General features: G+C 42.8%; 1 protein-coding gene across 4 annotated transcripts in view; it reads left to right on the forward strand.

Annotated features, from left to right (window-relative positions):
- SLC10A7 (solute carrier family 10 member 7) overlaps positions 1–17,120 on the forward strand; it is a 261,321-nt gene extending 244,201 nt beyond the window's left edge. For all 4 annotated transcript variants that reach the window (XM_039254304.1, XM_039254307.1, XM_039254305.1 and 1 more), the window contains 2 exons: positions 12,368–12,513; positions 14,841–17,120. In XM_039254304.1, the coding sequence (XP_039110235.1) occupies positions 12,368–12,513; positions 14,841–14,870 (176 nt within the window). In that variant the 3' untranslated portion in view covers positions 14,871–17,120. The remainder of the gene's footprint in view (positions 1–12,367; positions 12,514–14,840) is intronic.
- The last annotated feature ends 3,156 nt before the right edge of the window (positions 17,121–20,276 follow it).

The raw sequence follows: 20,276 nt of genomic DNA on the forward strand, positions 1-20,276 counted from the left end.
GATCTGAAGCAGGCTCTGTGCTGACAGCTGAGAACCTGATGTGGGGCTCCAACTGATGAACCATGAGATCGTGACCTGAGCTAAAGTCAGACACTTAACCAACTGAGCCACCCAGGTGCCCCATGCACTGTGTTACAAAAAGGCTTCAGTTTAGGATTATCCTACTCATTTGTTGATAAAAGTGGCCATTTGTCTGTACTGACTTGTGAAAACCACAATTCTCTTAGATGTATGATGTACTCAGAGGTTAATGAGAACTGAGGGGATTAGAAAATCATCATTATTTCCAGAAATGGCTCCAAGGGCTTTCTTAATTTCTTCCTCTGCCTAAAAGCCTTCTAAATGAGGCCTTAACTCCCCAATATTTGTATCGTTCAGAATAGATAGAGTGGGAGAAGGTTAGTAGGACATTATCTAGCTAAGTTAAACCAGAAACCTGAGTGAACCTTTTTAAAATAGATGGATTTAAGGATAAATAATGCTAATTTCTAATCCCCAAATCAAAACTGCCTCATTCTTTTGTGTCAGAAGACATCTCTTTTGATGTTGATGTTCATCATAAATGTTGTATCCTCAAGAAGAAAATTTGCCAGAGGGTGATTAACAGCCAAGTTGACCAAAGAAAAAATGTATACTAAAAAAACAATGTGCATTTGAGTCACGGCTGATCACATCTACCACTTAACTGAGACTTGAAAGCCTTCCAGAAGTTCCACCGTCCACTGTTAAGAGGATTAACAGTGCAAAATTTTAGGGAGCACTAAGTGGTGGCAAAATTTTACGGAGCATTAAGCACCACCTAGAGGGTGGGAACTGTGTCAGAATCCATGAAAGCACATGTCACATCCATCCGCTTCTCTTTGCCTCGAACTGAAAAGATTTGAGTGTTTTTCTTCATTTATATAAAAACCCATCTAAAAAATTCTGTGAAATTAAGCACAGCTTTCCAGAGCCAGAGTTCAGTGAGTTCTGTTCTGAACCAGGGGCCAGTTCTGTATTGGTGATCATGGTGTATTCTGATGACCTTGTGTTATTTTTGTTGTATGAAAGCCTCAATCTATTTTTGATGTTTTCACGTCCTGTGAGCATGAATATTAGCCAGATTTTCTCTTAAGAAGACAAAAGACTCTTCCTTGACAGCCTAGAAAAGGAAAAAAAAAAGTCATCTCAGTCTACTTCCTGCCCACCTTGTTTCCATAAATATGGTGACCCCGTCCTGGAAGACACAGCCAGCATTTGAATGAAGCCTCCGTGACTCAGTTCTTTAATTCATTCTTGAATTCCCTGCTTGCTAATTACTCCTACAACGCTGTCAGACAGGTGAAGGTGTACCTAATCTTCCGAGGCAGAAACCTTCAATTGGTAGAGTTAAATGTTTCATTGTCAGCATCTGGTGAGCCGGCTCAGGCCATTCATTAACCGTCTTTTCCAATCAGAACTTACCTGTTTCAGAACAGAAATAACACCAGCTGCTCATTTTGGTCTTTTCTTGCATCTTTATTTACATAAAACTTTCAGCCAAGCGATGGGATTACAGCCCAGGTAACTGAAGACTAAAACACAATCTATTGTTTTCCTAATGGGCCAAAAACGGTCATAAACCACCTTTTATTTGAAGCAAATAAAAGGCCGGTCACACAGGCACCTTGGTTGAAAGGCATACCTCTCTTTTCCTTTCAAACTGCTCTTGTGTAAATAGTATTTTTCTTAGGTTTCACCCTCTGTTTTCGATGTTAATATTATCAAGCATCTCTTCTCTGGGGTTCCCAAGTTCTCTGACAAATTAGCATTTCAGGCATCGCAATCACGGAGTATGGTTGAAGACCCAGATGTAGAGCCAGACTGTCTGTATTCACATCCCAGCTACATCCAGTCACTAGCCGTGCATGGCCTTGGGGAAATTTGTACTGATACCTACCTCAGTTTCCTCATCTGAAAAACGGAGATAAGAATGCTTTACTCACACTGTAAATGTGAGGAGTGAATGAACTGATGTCTGCACACTCAGAATGGTGCCTAACACATACTAAGCCCTGTGTCATTATCTTCTGCACCCTGTATTGTGCCTTTCCAATATACCAATGAAGGTCAAAACCATCCATGAACTCCATGGGGCACCTGGGTGGCTCAGTCAGTTAAACACCTGATTCTTGATTTCAGCTCAGGTCATGATCTCACTGTTCATGAGTTTGAGCCTGGCATCAGACTCAGCGTGGAGCCTGCTTGAGATTCTCTCTCTTCCTCTCTCTCTACCCCTCCTCTGCTTCTGCACACACACTCTCTCTTTCTCTCTCAAAATAAATAAACTTAAAAAAAAAAAAAATCCATGAACTCCAGATATGGCTTCTGAAGTTCTGTACGAAGTGGGATTATTGCAAGACTAAAACATGAATACTGCTCTCTCCTTTCCAAAGCTTTCGATTACCAGAAAGATGGTTCATTTTTCTTAATAATGGCCTTAGACGTGTAGTTTGTAACCTCATACATGTTAACTGTATGCCTAATTCTCCCTTTGGGATAAAAAAAAAATATTTTTGAATTCTGGTTTTGAAAGATGAAGGATAAATCTCTAAAGTTTCACATCAGAAAAGACATCTGACATTTAAAGTCATCCTAAGTGTGGAGGGGAGGGTGGTCAGAGAGCACCATGGGTCCCTGTGAGGGAAGAGGAGGGGGTGCCTGAGGCCAGTTTGTGACGCATGTTTGCTGACGTCTCCTATGTGGATTGTAAAGTGTCCTTTCCCCTCTCATATGCTAGCTACAGAGATAACCCTATGACATTTTTTCAGGCTTCGGAGGTTAGAAATTAAAATTCCATTTGTAGCTGTTAAACTGGTGCAGAATTACTGCGTTTTTCTGCCAGAGGTCTAGCCAAGGTGGTTAGTCAGAGATGACGCAGCGGCTGCCGCCGCCTTTGTATTCAACAGTTTGGAAACGTTCGCCATCTATGTGGGTTCCATGAACCCACACTGGGACGCTGGGGAAACTTCGAGAGAGCTGCTATCTGCATATGTTATTTAGTTGTGCCTCATTTTGGATGCCTCTTTGTGTAAAAAGGACAAAAATGTTTTCTTCCGTGTGCCATAAAGCAGCAGTAGAGTTTTTGATGCTGTGGTGGGGTCATGCCAAAGATAATAGGTCAGGAGATTCCAGTTAAAGAGGGACAAAAGACCAAGGAGGAAAGTGAAATGTAAATCATTGGCAAGGGTAAGGCAGCGTCATCTGCATACTAAAATACCTCGGAGAATTTGAGCGAAAGACCAGTTATTTAGATGGGAGTGAAGGAGAACAGATCACACGGATCTGTGACATCCTGTCCACTGTCCTGAGGGAACCTGCAGGAAGTTGACTTGCCAGCCTTCCGAACATTCCAGAATGGGTTTGGAATACAAGGAGTTCTAGAATAGCTAGGATTGTAAGCAGAGTAGAATTCTGGGGGTGGTGCAGACTAAATAGCAGCTGCTCCAAAAGGCCAGACCTTAGGGTAGCTCTTGACTGATCTAGCAGGCCTCTAGCAAGCCAAGCCATAACCACCAACCTAGAAGTAGGTGGCCTTTCATTTTACCCCCTCTAAACAAGAGATAAAAATGAGAATAACCCAAATACTCACTGAATCCATTTGCCTAACAACTGTTTCCCTAGACAGCAGTGATGCATTTTCTCACTGCCATGTGTCAGGATTTTGTTACTGGGTGGAATTTGCTCTTTGCCTACATTTGGCACGGAACCCTCTATCTTCACTCCCTATTAAATGAGTAAGAGCATATACTCCTTGAAGGCAGTGGGAGGGAGCAGTTACCCATTTATTCACAGCACCTAGAAAAGTGTCAGACACATAATGGACTTTGTGCATTATTTCACTTACTGTTTATTAAAAAAAAAAAAGCCCAAAACCTACAGAGTAGGTAGTTTACAGATGTGAAAACTGAGGCTAACCAAGGTCACACATGTGGTAAATGGTGGATGTGGGATGTAAGCCAGGGCTCTTTGACTCCTGTGTCAGGCTTCTTAACTCCTATCGTGACCAGCATCAGGTACGTTACTGGATATAATAAATTATATGTGGCTACATGAAAATAACAGCTATGTTACTGAAGTTAGCTTGCTTTAGGACAATCCCAACTGAAAGCCTTTTCTAACCAAATTCCAAAACTTGTTGCACTTTATCATGGTATCATTTTGTGCTCTAGAAATGGCATGTAATTGCTCCCTTGTTTAGTAGTTGAGATAAATTAGTCCAGTGAATTTGACTTTTTGTGAGTACTTGTCTCTAAAGAGAAAGACTCTGTGTGTGTGTATGTGTGTGTGTGTGTGAAGAGGACACAGAGATTGGCATTTAGTGATGTGGGAGAAGAGTGTCTCAAACGGCGATTGCCTTCCAGGATTATATTATGACTGGGGACACCCTCTATCTCAATGACTTCTAGAGACAAACATGGGCTTTTCAGAGAGATTCACTGAGGAAGAGACAGAATTCAAATAACAATGTGTAGGACATTTAGATAGTAAACTTATGGATGTTTCTAACTAAGAACAGACTAAACAAAAGTGGGAGATCACCATGACAACTGAAGAGAGAAGCAACTGGATTTCAGATTTTCCAGCAGCTCTCTCCAAAACCCAGTGGAAAGTCTGAGAAGGCATTTAAATGGAAAACAAGTCATGTGAATTCAGGAGAATGAACCCCGGAAAGACAGGAAGTGATCCAGGTGATTAGAATACACACTATCGTCACTAAGTGGGAATATGAGTGTCATATTAGACTTCAAAGAACACAGAGGTTGTTTTCCAACATCTTTCCTCTCTTACTCCACAACTCAGTACTCATTTCAAAGTTTTGTTTCTCGGTCAGTCCAGTTTCTTTCCTTCCTGCTGTAGCGAATGTATTTTGCCCCATGAAATAAGAGTACTCGCCTCAAGGAATGCGTGAATGCCCTCTCTGCAATCCAGCGAAGCAGCTAGTATTTATTTGTTCTATATCCTGTCCTCTTAAACAGCAAACATTACTTTAGTATTTATTCTTAAATAATCAATCATTTATTAAGTACCAGTCCTGTGGTTAAGTACCACAGGAGATTAAAAGACAAATGTAATACTTTGCCTACAGTCAGGGGAAAACAAAACCTACACCAAAGAAAATGATGGCAACATAAGCAAGTGCTACTTTATTTGATGCAAGGAGGAAAGGCATCTTCTTGCCTCAAAAGAGGAAGAAATCAGTAGGGAAGCCACCATCACAGTGGAAGGAATATAAAGCTGAACCTGAATGAACCCATAGGATTTAGATACATAGAGAGAAAGGACAAGATCCAACAGAGGCTCGGCTTTCACAAAGATGAAAAAGTGCTAGACCTGAGCCAGAGATAGCAAGTGACCACTGAAAGTTTGGTTTAATGGAGTTGGCATAGCTCAGTGCTTACCAGTAAATAGACTGAGGTCCACTTCTGCCTCTACTGAAACAGATGATGCATGATGTCAAGCAAGTCAGTTAACTGCTCTAAACCTCAGTTCCCTTATCCCTAAATGGGCAAATTGCCCCTGCTCCATAGGGCTGTTGCAAAGATTTAAATGAGATAATGCAGGCAAAGCACTTCACACTCAGTAAGCGCTTACAAAATGGTGCCAGTAGTAACTTTTTCAGTGAAGTTGACTAGGTAGAGAATGTGATGAATGGGCACTGGAAAGTCATTGTAATTCTTGAGCAGGGTATTGGCTTTAATTAATGGGGGTTGTAAGAAGATTAATCTGGCTGTGGTTGGGAGGATTGATTAAAGGAAGAGTCTGAAGACAGGGTTATGTCAGGAGGCTGTAAGAGTAATCTCAGTTTGGTTTTATGAGGTGTGAAATTAGGAAGGTAGCAGTGAAAACCAAGGGAGAAGGAGAGTGGCAGACGGAGGAAAGAATCTACAGATTTCGGTGGCTCAATCTAGGGGTAAGAAGACAAATGGACTTTGTCAAAGATAATCCCCAAACTTTGAATTGTAGAAACTGGGGAGGCCAGTGACAGAAGGGGTTATGCTCGCTGTGCTGACACTCACCCCTCTGACAGAGGAAGGCTGAGGTATCCGGCCAAGAGCTACAAGAAGGTCAGCCCCAGGAAGGCAGGGGCCTTGGTGGGGTTACTGACCTTATATGCCCAGCACCGAGAACTGTGACCCACACAGGACAGAGGCCCAAAAAGTATATGTATTTTTAAAATTTGTTAATGTTTTATTTGTTTTTGAGAGACAGAGAGACAGAGCACGAGCAGGGGAGGGGCAGAGAGAGAGGGAGACAGAATCCGAAGCAGGCTCCAGGCTCTGAGCTTTCAGCACAGAGCCCCATGTGGGACTCAAACTCATGAAACGTGAGATCATGACATGAGCTGAAGTCAGACACTTAACTGACTGAGGCACCCAGGCGCCCCCAAAAAGTATATTTTAACAAAGGGATGGGTGGATGGTGAGAACATTGTGCACCTACAAGTAAGTAAACTGAACAGTGATATGTTTTTATATCATGAACAATAGAGCAGCCTTCTGCCTTAAGTGTGGGCTAAATCAAAGTCCATATTTCATCTGGAAAGATAAATGTTTCTCAAGGAACAGTTAAAAGCTGCCCATCCAATAGAATGTAGAAATTGTTGAATCTTGAACACTGATACAAAGGGAATTTTCTAATTCAGAGAACATAAAATAAACATATTTAAAATAGGAAAAAAAAAAACCTTGTTCTTGTACGCATTGTTTTATCCTTTGCATCCTGGGTATAGGATAAAAGAAAGCCCTTACTTGCTTGTTAGAAGAAGAAAGCTCTCACTTGAAGTTCCTACTAGGCAGATGTCAGTTGAAAGCCCTGCTTATGGAATGTGCTGCAGTGTCAAACTCTGTTGGATAATTTTAGACGAATGTGTCATGTGTGACATGGAAATATGGCATGCTGTACATTACTGATTTCCCAAGTGTTTGGAGCAGGTAGTAATGTGCTGGAAAGTGCTCTTTATCTATCCACACAGTGTACTTGTAGAGCAATGGGGAAATGCTTTTGGTGGAAATTACTTTAGTCAGAAAAAGAATCCATTTACAATATGCGCCTTCTAACATCTTTCAGACAATGCATTGTATTAAAGAGTCATTTTTTGATTAATGTTTTATAAACATTTTTCAGCATGACAGCTTAAAGCCCCCGTAAAATTGTAAATGCGGGTATAGTGTTCACTTCCATAAAGTCAAATGCCATCTCATAAAGTCTAGTTGGATCCTGTCAACCATGGTGACACAGAATCAGTACCTGGAAGCATTAAAATTAATTTGCTTCATTTATATTACTGCAGTGATAGCAAGATGAAAAGAGTCCTATTTTAAATTTTACTTAAAAAGAAAACTCTTTCTAGTAAGTTTGTTTGGTTTGTTGTTGTTGTTGTTGTTGTTTTTAATCATTGCCATTTTCCCCCCTACTTAAAGAAGGTAGTGAAAACGGAGTGATAGTCTGCATGGTAAATTTATGGTGGGATCTAGAAAAAATAGAAATCCATTCACTCTACACACTCCTTTTGAGCACCTACTGCATCCTCAGAGGTGAAGAAGAAAGGGCCGCGGACTCTCAGGTGTCAGCTTAGTGAGGGTGGCGCATACAGACCAGGCAGTGGGAGTAGCCAGTGAGCACGAGGCTGTAAGGTGCTGCGGGTCAGGCGAGCACAGAGCAAAGAGGACCAGAAGGCCAACGTGCGACCTTGATGACGGCATCCCAGAGGAGGCGACTTAAGAACTGAGTTGCTGTGGGCAGAGAGGGCTCGAGAAGTGGGTGAATGGCATTCCAGGCAAAAGGAGTTCATGTGCAAAGGCCAGGGGACAGTGATGGGGCCCCGAACACATGGCAAGGAGGGCGGGGAAGGCAGCGCGGAGCTCTTCCAGTCTGGAACACAGAGCAAGGAGAGGGGGACGGGCTGGGGCCAGGTCAGGAGGGTCCTTGTGCACCACACTTAGGGGTCTCCCCTGTGTCACAAACTCTTGAGGGATTCGATGTAACCCAGCTTTGTGCTCACTCTGGCCACAGAGCGGAAAACAGCTTAGACAGGACAGACCTAAAGTCAGGGAGACTTCAGTGTGGGTGTGGGACATAGTGCGGGAATGCAGTTGAGTCGTCAGCCCTGAAGGAAGCTTATGGGGAGGAGGTGTGAGCGGTCACAGGGGTGCCCGGAAAGTCACTCAGCGCAGGGTCATGTCACATTCCACTCCTGGCACACCCCGCCCTTTCACAGAGCAGTTCATCAGTCCCGTGAGTGCTTAGCTGAACGAAGGAGTGACCGAGCAAGTTATTAAACAAGCAGGTGAAGAGGCTGGGAGGTGGTGCGTGACATAGACTTCTGGAATAACAGCTACTGCTGGTGTTCTCATTTGGCTTGGAGATCGCATTCTGCCAAATTCATGTCCAACTAATGGAAATCGTGGCTCTTACAGATTCCTTACCTCTCTCTATTGAATTTTGCATTGTCATCCTGATAGTGCCAGCAACGTGGCAAAGATGCCCTAAAACTGACATACTGAACTCACTGCTTCCAAGTGACGGCCACCATAGCATGGAATACTCCAACATGGACAAGTACACTCTCGCTCCACTTCTTCCAATTTCTTTCTACACTGACCTTCAAGGAAATGAAAATGCAGAGTGAAGGGTCTACTGGAGGTGGGGGATACTGAAAAAAAGTAGGGAAAAAGAGAGATGGAAAGATGGAGATAAATAGGATGGAGAAAAAACTCAAAGAGTTGAAAAGGAAAGTAGAAATCAAATGATTGAAAAGTGGATTTTAAGACTGAAGGAAAGGGGCATCTGGGTGGCTCAGTCAGGTGAGCGTAGGACTTTGGTTCATGGTTTGGTCTCGTGATTTGTGAGTTCGAGCCCCACATCCAGGTCACTGGTGTCAGTGCAGAGAGCCTGCTTTGGGTCCTCTGTCTCCCTCTCTCGCCACCCCTTCCCCATTCATTCTCTCTCTCTCTCTCTCTCTCTCTCTCTCTCTCTCTCAGAAATAAGTAAACATAAAAAAAAGAGAGAGAGAGACTTCAGGAAAATGAAGATTCCAGAACGAATAGCATATGACCTGAATTGCTGGGGTCCCCCTCCCCTCCCCAAGGGTTGGAGCAGTGCATCCACCATATGAGAGTAACAAATGAGGACACCTGAAAGGGACTTGGGCCCTAATGTCTGGAAGCTAAGTTTTTCCCCTCTATTATATTATGTTCAATCATATTTTTAACACTAGTCACTTCGAGTGATAGTGATAGGAAATTTGATTAATGATTTACAAGAAGGTATGGCAGGCACATAAAGTGAGGAGAAATCCCTGTTTAATTCGACCGATGTCTGCGGCAGCTGCTAGTCGTCATGCACATCCTTCTCTTTGTGAGGCAGGGCGAGTAAGTGTACTACAAGGCAGAGTAACGACAGTGCCTGGACCGCCAGGTCCGTCAGGAACCCGGAAAACAGCCTCCCACACAGGGAAGACTAACCGGTGTGGGGAAACTGGAAAGGGGGACTGTGAGGACAAAAAGGAGCACCAACCACAGGTAGCAGCAGGAGCTGGGGGAACCAAGGGAAGACGTGGGAGTCCTCAGCGCTTAGAAGCTTAGAGAAGGAAATGGGGGCTCAGGCCTCTTAGGAGGGGCACTAGCCCCTGTCCGCTGGAGCCAACTGCTGCCCCCGGAAGACGCTGTTGCCGGCCTGAGCCCCACCTCCCTCCTCCTCCAGCCTTCCTCAGGTGCCCCTGTTGGCAGAACCATCCACGGAGTGGGCTGCCAAGGACGGGCGATGTTTGCAGAGTCCCAGCCCCATCCTGGAGCAGTGTATAGACCGGTGTGTTTGAAGATGAGCTCCAGGAGCTAAAGAGCCAGCCCAGGGCCAGAAGAGAGCCTCACACAAATGGTGTGAGGGTAGAAGGTCACCTGTACACTGGAAGCTTCCTGAGAGTAAAGACTACATCTTCAGGCCGTGTGCCCTTGACACTACGGGGGTAGTCCTAGCCGTCCCCAGCTAAAGGTTTCCGCGAGCATGTGGAATCACAGGAGCGTCCCGGTATGAGTAGCAGGGGAGTTTGATGAAGTCTTCTACTTCTGGAAGTGCTGCTGAGAAGCATCCGAGGGGAAAGAGCTCTAAAAGAACTTCTGGACCAGAAAGCTTGTACATACCAAAGAGCTCCATTTCTGCAGTCCCCACGGCGTCGCGAACTGAATTCCTCAGAGGCCTTGACCCTTACCTGGCCCAGAAAACTGGAACACCAGTTTGCCCGGGTAGCAGTTCGGACTTCACCAGCTGGGAAAGTTTCCTGACCACGAGATGTCTCTTTCCTCATCAGGAAAATGGTGCAAACAATAGTTTTCATCCACCTCCCAGGGTTATTTGGGAGGTTAATCCTGTTAATATGGGAGAGCACATTGGCAGCACGTGACATGTAATAAGCACCCATTGCATATACCAACAATTCTCATCATCATTACTGCCATGTCTCTGTACCTAATTCCTCACGCTAAGGTGAACCTCTGATGTGGCTTGCCCTGATGCCTCCTATATCTTGCAGCGATTATTTGTTTATTTACTGCAGCAGCAGCCCTGTGACTATATCTATGGCTTCCCTTCAAAGCCCACTGAAGCTTGCTGAAGAACGACACAGAGCCTGAGTCTTTGCCAAGAAAGGGTCACTCAAGTGATTTAGCCCAGCAGCCATGGTCCTCGAACTTTGGGTCAGAAACCTCGCTCTGCTCATTTACGGGGACAAATGTCTCTGTATTTCTATTATTTGCTCCCTTCAGCCCTGCTTTGACTCCGCCTTCACCCCCTAGCTCCTTAACATCATCCCTTTGGGCCAAATAATCTCTCCTGGAAACAGGAGGAGAATGTTCAGGTCTTTCCTTGTCATAAGAACTTCCCAGGACTATAATATCAGATGCCGCTTTTCAACTGTCAGTTGATTAAGTATATTTAAAAAAATTTTTTTAATGTTATTTTTGAGAGAGAGAGAGAGAGACAGAAAGTACGAGCAGAGGAGTGGCATAGAGAGGGAGACACAGAATCTGAAGCAGCCTCCAGGCTCTGAGCTGTCAGCACAGAGTCCGACGTAGGACTCGAAATCACGGACCACAAGATCATGACCTGAACCGAAGTCGGACACCCAACTGACTGAGCCACCCAGGCGCTCTGATGAAGTATATTGTTTTTAAAAAAGAAAGCTCTTTTGTTGTTTTCTATTCATGAGAAGACAGAAACTGCAAAAATCTAAGCATGTACTTTCAGAGCTGTGAGAGAGAGATTGTTGGGGATGAGTTAAGTGTCTTCAGTTTACGGCAATGATTTGTAAGGCTATGAAAAAGAAAGCGGCTATGAAATACATTTTTGCATAAAGGTTTGAAATTTATTACAAGGTAAAAATAATTGAAAAAGCAGACCTTTCCTCAATGGGTTATAATAAAAAGTTATTTATGCCATCATTGTGCATGTTTAGGAGCTTGAGTCCTTTCCAGAGGCTGTTCTCAAAGAAACAAGAAGGAAGCTAAGCTATTAAAGCCATTCCGTTGAAAAAGTGGACATACATACACAGTAATTCTGACAACTGGGCCATGTTGAAACAATCGGTAATAATAGCCAAATTGCCAGTGTCTGATTTCTGTTATAAAAGCCTAATAGGTACACACTATTGGCAGCTACTTACAAAATCTGCAAGCTTTGTCCTTCATATAATAGAGTGGTAGACTCACAAAGCCGTATTCATTTACCTGAGTTCCATTAAGACTTCACTGTGGGGTTTAAACATTCAGCACACATTGTAGAATTCACTTGCCATACACAGTAGCTCATAAAGTGCTTTGGGATCCTTGGACAAAAGAGAAGGAACAAAGCCTTTATTAATGTTCACTTGGTGAAAGTATCCTCCTGCTTATAACAGTATGTATCATATATTATCTTACTGTATCCTTTTGACTCTCAAAAGTGAACTTTGGGACTTTGAAATGGTGCCAAGCAGGCTTCCCCTCTAAACACTGACAGTCTATTTCAATACCAAGCATAGAAAGATCCATTTCGGACCTCTGCCTTACTAGTGTTTTTCAGCCTTCTGAGAAGCAACTCTACTCCCCTCTCCTTGGTAGACAGGCTGCTAATTTGCAGTGGCAATTATTGGTGCCTTTTAACACTGGCTACCTTTTCAGCTTTAATCTGTTCTGGGAAGAGCTCTGTAGGGAAAGGAAGATTTGATGATGCTTTTGAGACATTCCCTGTGAATACATTCAGGGGGAAAGAATGGTCATGACCTAGTACAGAATTCCAGTTTTACTGGAGTGTGTCTTAAGTCTGATGACAGACTGAATTTGCCTCTAGATTTTCTGTCTTCTTTTCCCATCAGGAATTCCAATGCTGAAGATCGTGTTCGCAGGCCACGACCACCTCTCTCTAATATCCGTGCCCTTGCTCATATACCACCCAGTTCAGATCCTTCTGGGAAGTGTGTTGGTGCCAACGATAAAGTCTTGGATGGTGTCAAGGCAGAAGGTAAGACTCTGGCAAGATCTTATTTAAATCCAAATTAGACTGAAATGCTATTTCTGAATCCTAGCTGTTTGAATACTTTAAGTTTTGCTAACATATTCTCATTCTCAAGTACATATTTTCTTGAGAAGAATAATAATGATGCATTGATCCATTTTAATTTAAGAGGAGGATTATGGGTTCATTGAAGGGCATATTGCAATGGAGTAAAGGTGAATATACTCAAAATATCTGTACCCCTCCTATCATGTGTTCATCATCTTTCCCCCAACCCATCTTTTTCATATGTGTCCTGATTTCACTGCCTTTCTAAATATGAAAGCACCTGGGGCACCTGGGTGGCTCAGTTGGTTAAGTGTCCCACTCGACTGGGGCTCAGGTTGTGACCTCACGATTTGTGAGTTCCAGCCCCGCATCGGGCTCCACGCTGACAGCATGAACCTGCATGGGATTCTCTCTCTCCCTCTTTCTCTGCCCCTTACCTGCTCATGCTCTCTCTCCCACTCTCTCTCTCTCAAAATAGATAAATAAAACTTTTTAAAAATTAAATAAATGTGACAGCACCTGGATTTATCTAAAATGTCTACTTTATTGTTTAATTTTTCAGACACGACTTCTTTGCACAGCAGAACTATGTGTTTGGGCATTTAAATAATTTAATTAACAAAGGAGCCCACACAGTGTCAACTTTACTATGTTTGGCTCAGAATCTTGTTACTTATTTAATATCTGTATATTTGATTTCCTAAATTATCAGCCAAAATAAAACCAGCCAGGTGATTCACACAATGTTTAGTTGCTGCATATACCATCAAAGCATCGACGGAGCCGTCTCCATCCCAGCGGCTCAGCCCTGACAGGACTTCTCTGAGACTGTACACAGTGTGGCAACTGTTATCAGGAGAAGAATAGGAAAAAAGAGACAGCCAGTGGCAGGGGAGTGCCCTGTGTCCTGCCATTAGTGTCCTGCAAAAAGAATAGAATAGCCACACTACCACCTACTGAGCTCTGTGTGCCAAGCACATCCCAGTCATTACCTGGTTCCGAGTATAGACCTTGAACAAGCCTACGGGCTCTGCTGCCTCCTCTCTGGGTGACCTTGGGCATGTACTTCACTTCTCTGTACCTCAGTTTCTGCCCCTCTGAGACTAATGATATTATCTCCTCTTTAGAGTTAGAGAGGATTGAATGGCAAATGTTTGGTAAAAGCTCGCTGCTGTAATTACCGTTATTGTCATTGCTGTCCATTACTGTGTACAGCATCGTTCGTGGCAAGCTCTGCTGTCGCACTGGACAGGTTCAGAAGTAGACTCGGAGCCGAGCACCTTGCCCAAGGTTATGTGGGTGGCTCAGTCAGTGCTAGAGTGAGGACTGGAACCCTGGTCTATTTGGCTCCCAGAACCTTGCACAACACCGCAAGAATACTCTAGACAGAAATAGAATGTTGTTCTTAGAAGGAGCACCCGAGGTCCCCAGGCTCCTACCTGATAAAGTTAGCCCACCCAGCACCTTCATTTATTTTGTCATTTACCAGAACCTCAGCCATTCCCATTCTGTACTGGGTGCCACTCTGGGTTCCGGGCCGCCCACTCTGCGTTGGTGAGGAGCGATTCAGTTCTTTTTTTATTTCTTTTTTTCTTTTTACTTCTTTTTATTTTTTTATTTCTTTTTTTAAATTTCTTTTACTATTTATCCATTTTTAAAACTTCCATTTATATTTATCGATGTGTATGTGTGCTGTTGGTCAGAATTTATCACATAAATTTTAACAAAGAATGAAGACAATTATTTGAAAATCCTAATAGTCTATCAAACACATGTAGTCATAGTGAACAGCAAACTGTTTAAAAGCCCTGGGATTTATTCTGCAGAGTAACAGAAACATTCCCAAAAGGGAGGCAAAATTGGACAACGCTGTTCATTTTCCTTTGGCATGGGAACGACCCCAAACAAGGGATGTATTGGCTACCTTAGAATAATCCAGAAGGCTTGGGATATTTACCCATCCCATTTGACCACAAAATAAATACAAACTGTCAGTCATGTCCATGAGTGTCTCTTCTGCTTTACGAATAGTAACAATTGAGACCCATGGCCACCATCCATGTTCAGTGGGATGGTGTGAGTAGCCAGCTTAGGCTGGCGAGATGACAAAGTCTGCCGGCCAGTGAGGTGGGCAGACGAGTCTGTTTGTGTCATTGGGTATGTGAGGCTGTCAGGGCGGGCTGCTTCTTCATTCTAGTAGCATAACTTATCTGGTGTTAACTGATGCTTTCATTTTGTTCATAGATACCATCCAACTCTGAACATCATGTTGTCCTTTCTTACAGGGAGTGAAGTTGACGAGGCCGACGGTATAACGGAGGAGGCACCCTTCATGTCGCGATGTATATATGTACAGGACTGTCCCTACAAACGGTTCCGAAGACTCGTACTTGTGAATGTTGCTTCGATGCATATTTTATTTTTTTACACGAAAATATGATGTAACAGTTTAAGTGCCTTAAAATGTATTGGACAGGAGCGTTATTTCCAAAACCGACTCTGTTGGTTACTGCCAGGGGTGGTACTGTATTTTGGAGCGGTTTATTTTATTTTTTTTCCTACCACAGGAAACCGTCATTGTGACAAAAAGCAAACATGCTTCCCTTGGACCACCTTTGGTGCAATACAACCGTGTTCTAGTTACTGTGCTGTTTGAAATGAGGTCACCCCATCAGGAAGATGCCCTCCTGATGACAGTGAAAATTTCCAAAGTCTTATTCATGAATACTTTGATTTACTGTGTGATTCTTTTTTTCTACAACTGTGACATGCCTCTTCCTTATCAACTCAGCAGGGGTCATAGATTGCATAGATGCTGAAAAGCAGAAGTTATCTGCATTTCTTGACATCATTTTTTAGACATTCCTTCAAATAGTTTCCACACAGAAATTCCTCAGTCCCATTATAAGAGATGGTGGCGTTATAGGTCTTAAATTTATTATAAGCTGCTTCAAAGAAAGAGCCTGATGTTTGAGTTATAAGTAAGGGAAGTTTTGAGGTAAACTGCAGGCCTCGATTATCAGGATTTTTTCAATTCTATTTCACATATTGTCCCTTTTTCTGCCATAATTTCTTTCTTACCTGTTTTCCAGCACACTCCCACACTTGTAACAGCCAAAGGTGAGACGCAAAAATGTTACAGTCAGTTGGAGAACAGCAACCATTAATGGTGGGAAATATCCACATTCCACGGCTGAGACCAGAGTGTCTTCTTGTTACACAGATGTCTGAGCACAAACTGCCCCTTTTAGCCAGAAGCAGCCTGTTACATCCTTGAATTAAGCACACTTATGGCGTTTGAGACAAGTTATTAATGAAAATTTCCTTGGCAGATCTGACAAACGTTTGCAACATGTTTTTTAGAATTAAATCATATTGTTCTTATGAATAAATAAAATATAAAAGTCATGGATACAAACAAATGTTACATATACACATTCTGCCTAGCCAGATGGAAAGAAAACTGGGCACCGAAAATGCAAGACCATTCATTAAGCAAAATATCAAATAAAACGATGTCCCAATGGGCATCAGCTTTCAAAAGAGTATTCGTATTTGCTTCTACTGTGGCTGAGCAAACTTTCACTGGACCCAACCACAGAGGAAAGCAATATATAGAATTAGGGGAACATTTTCCTCTACTTCCTGCACAGCATTCTGTCACATCCTCTCTGCGCGTCCTTCCTTGATTTGACAGACAGTATTGGCATTCTGGGTCTCACTGAGGCTGACTCTATCAGCAGCAGCTGTTTTGTTGTTACTTGGTCAGCAACAACAACAACAAAATCATTCCATAGAAACTTACCGGCTTCATCAGCACCGTAAATTTATATTATTGTCCCTACCAGCTCTCATCTCGTGTAACTTCTGACCATTTCAATACTATTGAACCTCATAAGTTTCACAAGAGTTATCCTCACTATCAATTTTAAGGCTACGGCCAGAGTCTGCAAAATTCTATGTTCAACAGGCTATTTGTCAAGAATTTCACTTACATCTAAAACTCCAGTAATTTTGCTCGATACTTTCGATGCTTACAGATGGAACACAGGCAGATTTTCATCTTTTGTTCCCTCAAGCTTCTTTGAATTTCAGAGGAGATGGAATTGTCTGTCTGTTCATCTGAGCTATAAAAATCTTTCTCCCTAGCATTAGAATACTGATTTTTTTTGGCCCCAACTTATCTACCTCTATTATCTAACACCTATAGTAGGTGTGATTCATTGGATAAGGTTCAACCGAAAATGCTATAACATTTTACCTTTTGCTTTAAAAAGTATGTTTTGTTTTCAAATAATCTCTACATTGTGCATTTTGGTGGCTTTCGTGATATGTTTATGCCCATTTCTTTCTTTATGCAAATACTGTGGCATATTTTTCCATAAAGAGTAAAAAATAAAATCAAAATTTATTTTTAATTCATGTTTATTGGGATTTAATTATCCATCTCAAAATATTTTGTTGTGTGTTATGCACTGTCAGGCTATCCGTTTATGCATTTTTTAATCTAAATGTATTTATGAAGGAAATACATTAGATTATATTTATGTTTACTTATTTTTCCACCTGAGTTTTTTTTAAATGGTTGTTATGAAATTTGATTTTTTTTAATGGGCGATAATGTAAATCTTTTCATGTGTCCTTTTCTTTTAAGTTTTGTATTTTTTAAAAATTCTTCCCTATTCTGTTTAAGACACCTCTGGCTAACATTCAGTGTTTGTTTACGCTAAATACCAAATTTTTACAAAAGGACTGGTGAAGCAATGAAGTGGATTATTTATGATGAATGGAAGATGAAAATAATTCTATGATTAAACAAAGAGATGTTTCCAAAATCACAAGAGAACCTGTGGCTTACTTTTAACCTGATTTCATATGTACTCATAAGGCCTTCTTGGTCTCTCTAGACTTCTCTTGATTCATTCCAGTACCATTATATCATCTGTGGTTAAACACACATAAGCTTCCTAATCTTCCCAGGTACCCGTATCAATACCTCTGCCATGGCATCATGTTAAAACCCAAGATTAGTCCTTGCTTCTTTTGTTAGCGTTGTTTTCTCTGCAACAGGGGCGAGGACCAAAAGAGAAACATGCCCAAGAGAAGGGGCCAAATTTAAGTGGTCTGAACTTCAGGCACCCCTGTCATGTTCTCAAGAGATAGAAAAGATGAAGCATTGAAATGCCTTTTCCAAATGTCGTGTATCTTTATGAGCGCCTTCCCTGGTGTAGAATTCCATGCTTTTCTATTCTCCTTCGGCTGTCTTCTTAGAGGCTTAGCAATCCTCTTTGCCCCTGCAGGCTGTTGGAAACACCACCCTCTCCATGAGGCTTTCCAGCCTCCCCAGCCAGGGCTGGGCTCGCGCCCTGTATCATGCCCTCACAACCTGCCCCTCAAGCCTTCTGAAACCTTTGCGTTGTCTAATCATTACGTTGCATTTGTCTCCTACGGTGTGGCCTTCATTTCTGTTTCTCTACAGTGGCTAGCACAGTGTCTGGCTCAGAGCAGTATCTGGAATATACCTGTTGACTTTCTCAGTTATGATCTTAATAGGTAGGACATGAACCTTCACAATTATGAGAGAGCTCTTCCCTACATTTAGATCATTACTAATTTACAAGAAGAAACTGACTTTTTTTTTACTGCTGCTCCTGTCCTGAATAAAACTGTGGAGCTACATCGAGCTACTCAGGGAAATACATTACTTGATAGCTGTGTAAATATTAACTCTCCAAGGTGACATTGCAGATGAGATAAGCAAACAACTTTCATCTTCTATGCTTTGACAGAACAATAAACCCTCAATAATTCAGTCTAAATCAGGTTGGGTTGATCTGAATTAGTGAACACTTTATATGCATAAAAAATAGTTTTCTTTATAGAAGTGTTAACATACTATAAAGACTAGATACAGATTAGTATGATTATCCTTTCATTGGTTTGTATATAGACATAAACAAAAGGTCTTACAAGAGTTTATTCTCTCTGGTAAGCCAACTAATATTATTTACATGATATGACAGTTTCTCAAATGTGTGTAAAACATAACCTCATTTAAAGGTGGAAAAAAAGTTTCTCATATACCCTGGAAAATTTATCTACAGACCCCATTATGACAGACTGCATTAAGTGGTAAATAACCATCATTGGGGCACCTGGCTGGCTCAATCAGTTAAGCGTCTGACTTTGGCTAAGGTCATGATCTCACCGTCCATGACTTCAAGCCCTGCCTCAGGCTCTGTGCTGACAGCTCAGAGCCTGGAGCTGCTTTGGATTCTGTGTCTCCTTCTCTCACTGCCCTTCTCTCAAACATAAATAAACATTAAAAGAATTACCAAAAAAATCTAGAAAATAATGATCACTAAGGACCCCTCAGCACCCACGTGCTTGTGAACACTGCAATCAAACCGTTGAAATCACAGCACCACGCTGAGTCATAGACGGCGCCCTGGATGATTTCAGCAACTCAGAAATTCCAGACAGTGGGACAGAAGACCAGGGTTTCCGTGACAGGAAAAGACAACACACTGAAGAGATCGATCCTGGCCACAGCCATAGACATTGATCATTCCCTTGTTACCCACTGTTCCAGACGTGAAATCCTTGCAACCTTATCGATTTGTACTCACTGCTAGAAGTTCTAGACTGTCTCTAGGTGGTCACAGTGAGCACCATTGTCGGTGTGCTGTCCTGGGCTGGGTTGGTTTTGCCAACCTGCTCAAAACTCACCCTGTGTCTTTCCCACCAGTTCACGTTTCCCACTATGTCCTGCCCAGGGTCCCACTGCTGTTAGCATCTCATGTGTGGTGTGTTCCGATGGTGCCCCTCGCCCTCAGCTGCTGTCCCACAGCCCTACCTGAGAAGTTCCACTGTGTTTTGAAGATGAAGCAAAATACCGTTTGTACAGCACACCTCTCTGCTCATGAAGCCAAAGAGAATCCTGTGACATCCTAGGCTTGTTGCTAGGCTCAAATGAGATAATCCCCACAAACAGCTTGTCACGGCGCCTGCCATTTGGCAGGAACTCAGTAAGTGGCAGCTATTATTACTGCGCCAACAGCGGAGGGGACCTGGGTAAACCGCACTGGACGTGTAAAGTCAGGCGTCGGGCTCGATTCTGCATGACTTCTAATTATGCAAAAGACCTATTAAGAAGTCCATTAAATGTCACTAATCAAGTCAGGAAGTGACCAGGGCACGAGTCTTACTTCATCAGTTAATGAGGGTACCTGATTCTGAATTTTAACATGGTTGCTGTGATCCCTGGCTTCCGGCAAAGCTTGAAAGGCCCTCCCTGCCCATCACTGCCGTCCAGGTCCTGCCTTTTTCTGCCTTCTCCAAACAACTCCAAGCAGAAATTTTGCCCAACTTCCCCAAAAACCCTGAGTCTGGCTAAGAACCATCGGATAAAGCAGTTGACAGAGCTGTTTCCATATTGATTGAGATTGACTAATGCCTACCTGGGATGAGTTCCGAACTGGGGGCTGCTCCCAGAGCGGGTGCTGTGGCCAAAGCTTTCTCACAGGGCCTTTCCTTAAGCTCCCCGCATCCAGGCTGAAATGTCCCCTTTCCACTCGGTTGGGTACCACTGTGGCCCTGGAATGGCTGGCTGTCCCTTTCATGTGTCCCCTTTCACTCACCCTCTTAAGGTTAATCATTTCCAGGAATTCTGGTCTCTGATTTTTCTTCCCATCCTCCCGTACCCCCCGCCTTTCCCAGTG

This window comes from Hyaena hyaena, unplaced genomic scaffold (assembly GCF_003009895.1).
Source record: "Hyaena hyaena isolate Hyena2069 unplaced genomic scaffold, ASM300989v1 scaffold_476, whole genome shotgun sequence".
In the NCBI taxonomy this organism is placed as follows: domain Eukaryota; kingdom Metazoa; phylum Chordata; class Mammalia; order Carnivora; family Hyaenidae; genus Hyaena; species Hyaena hyaena.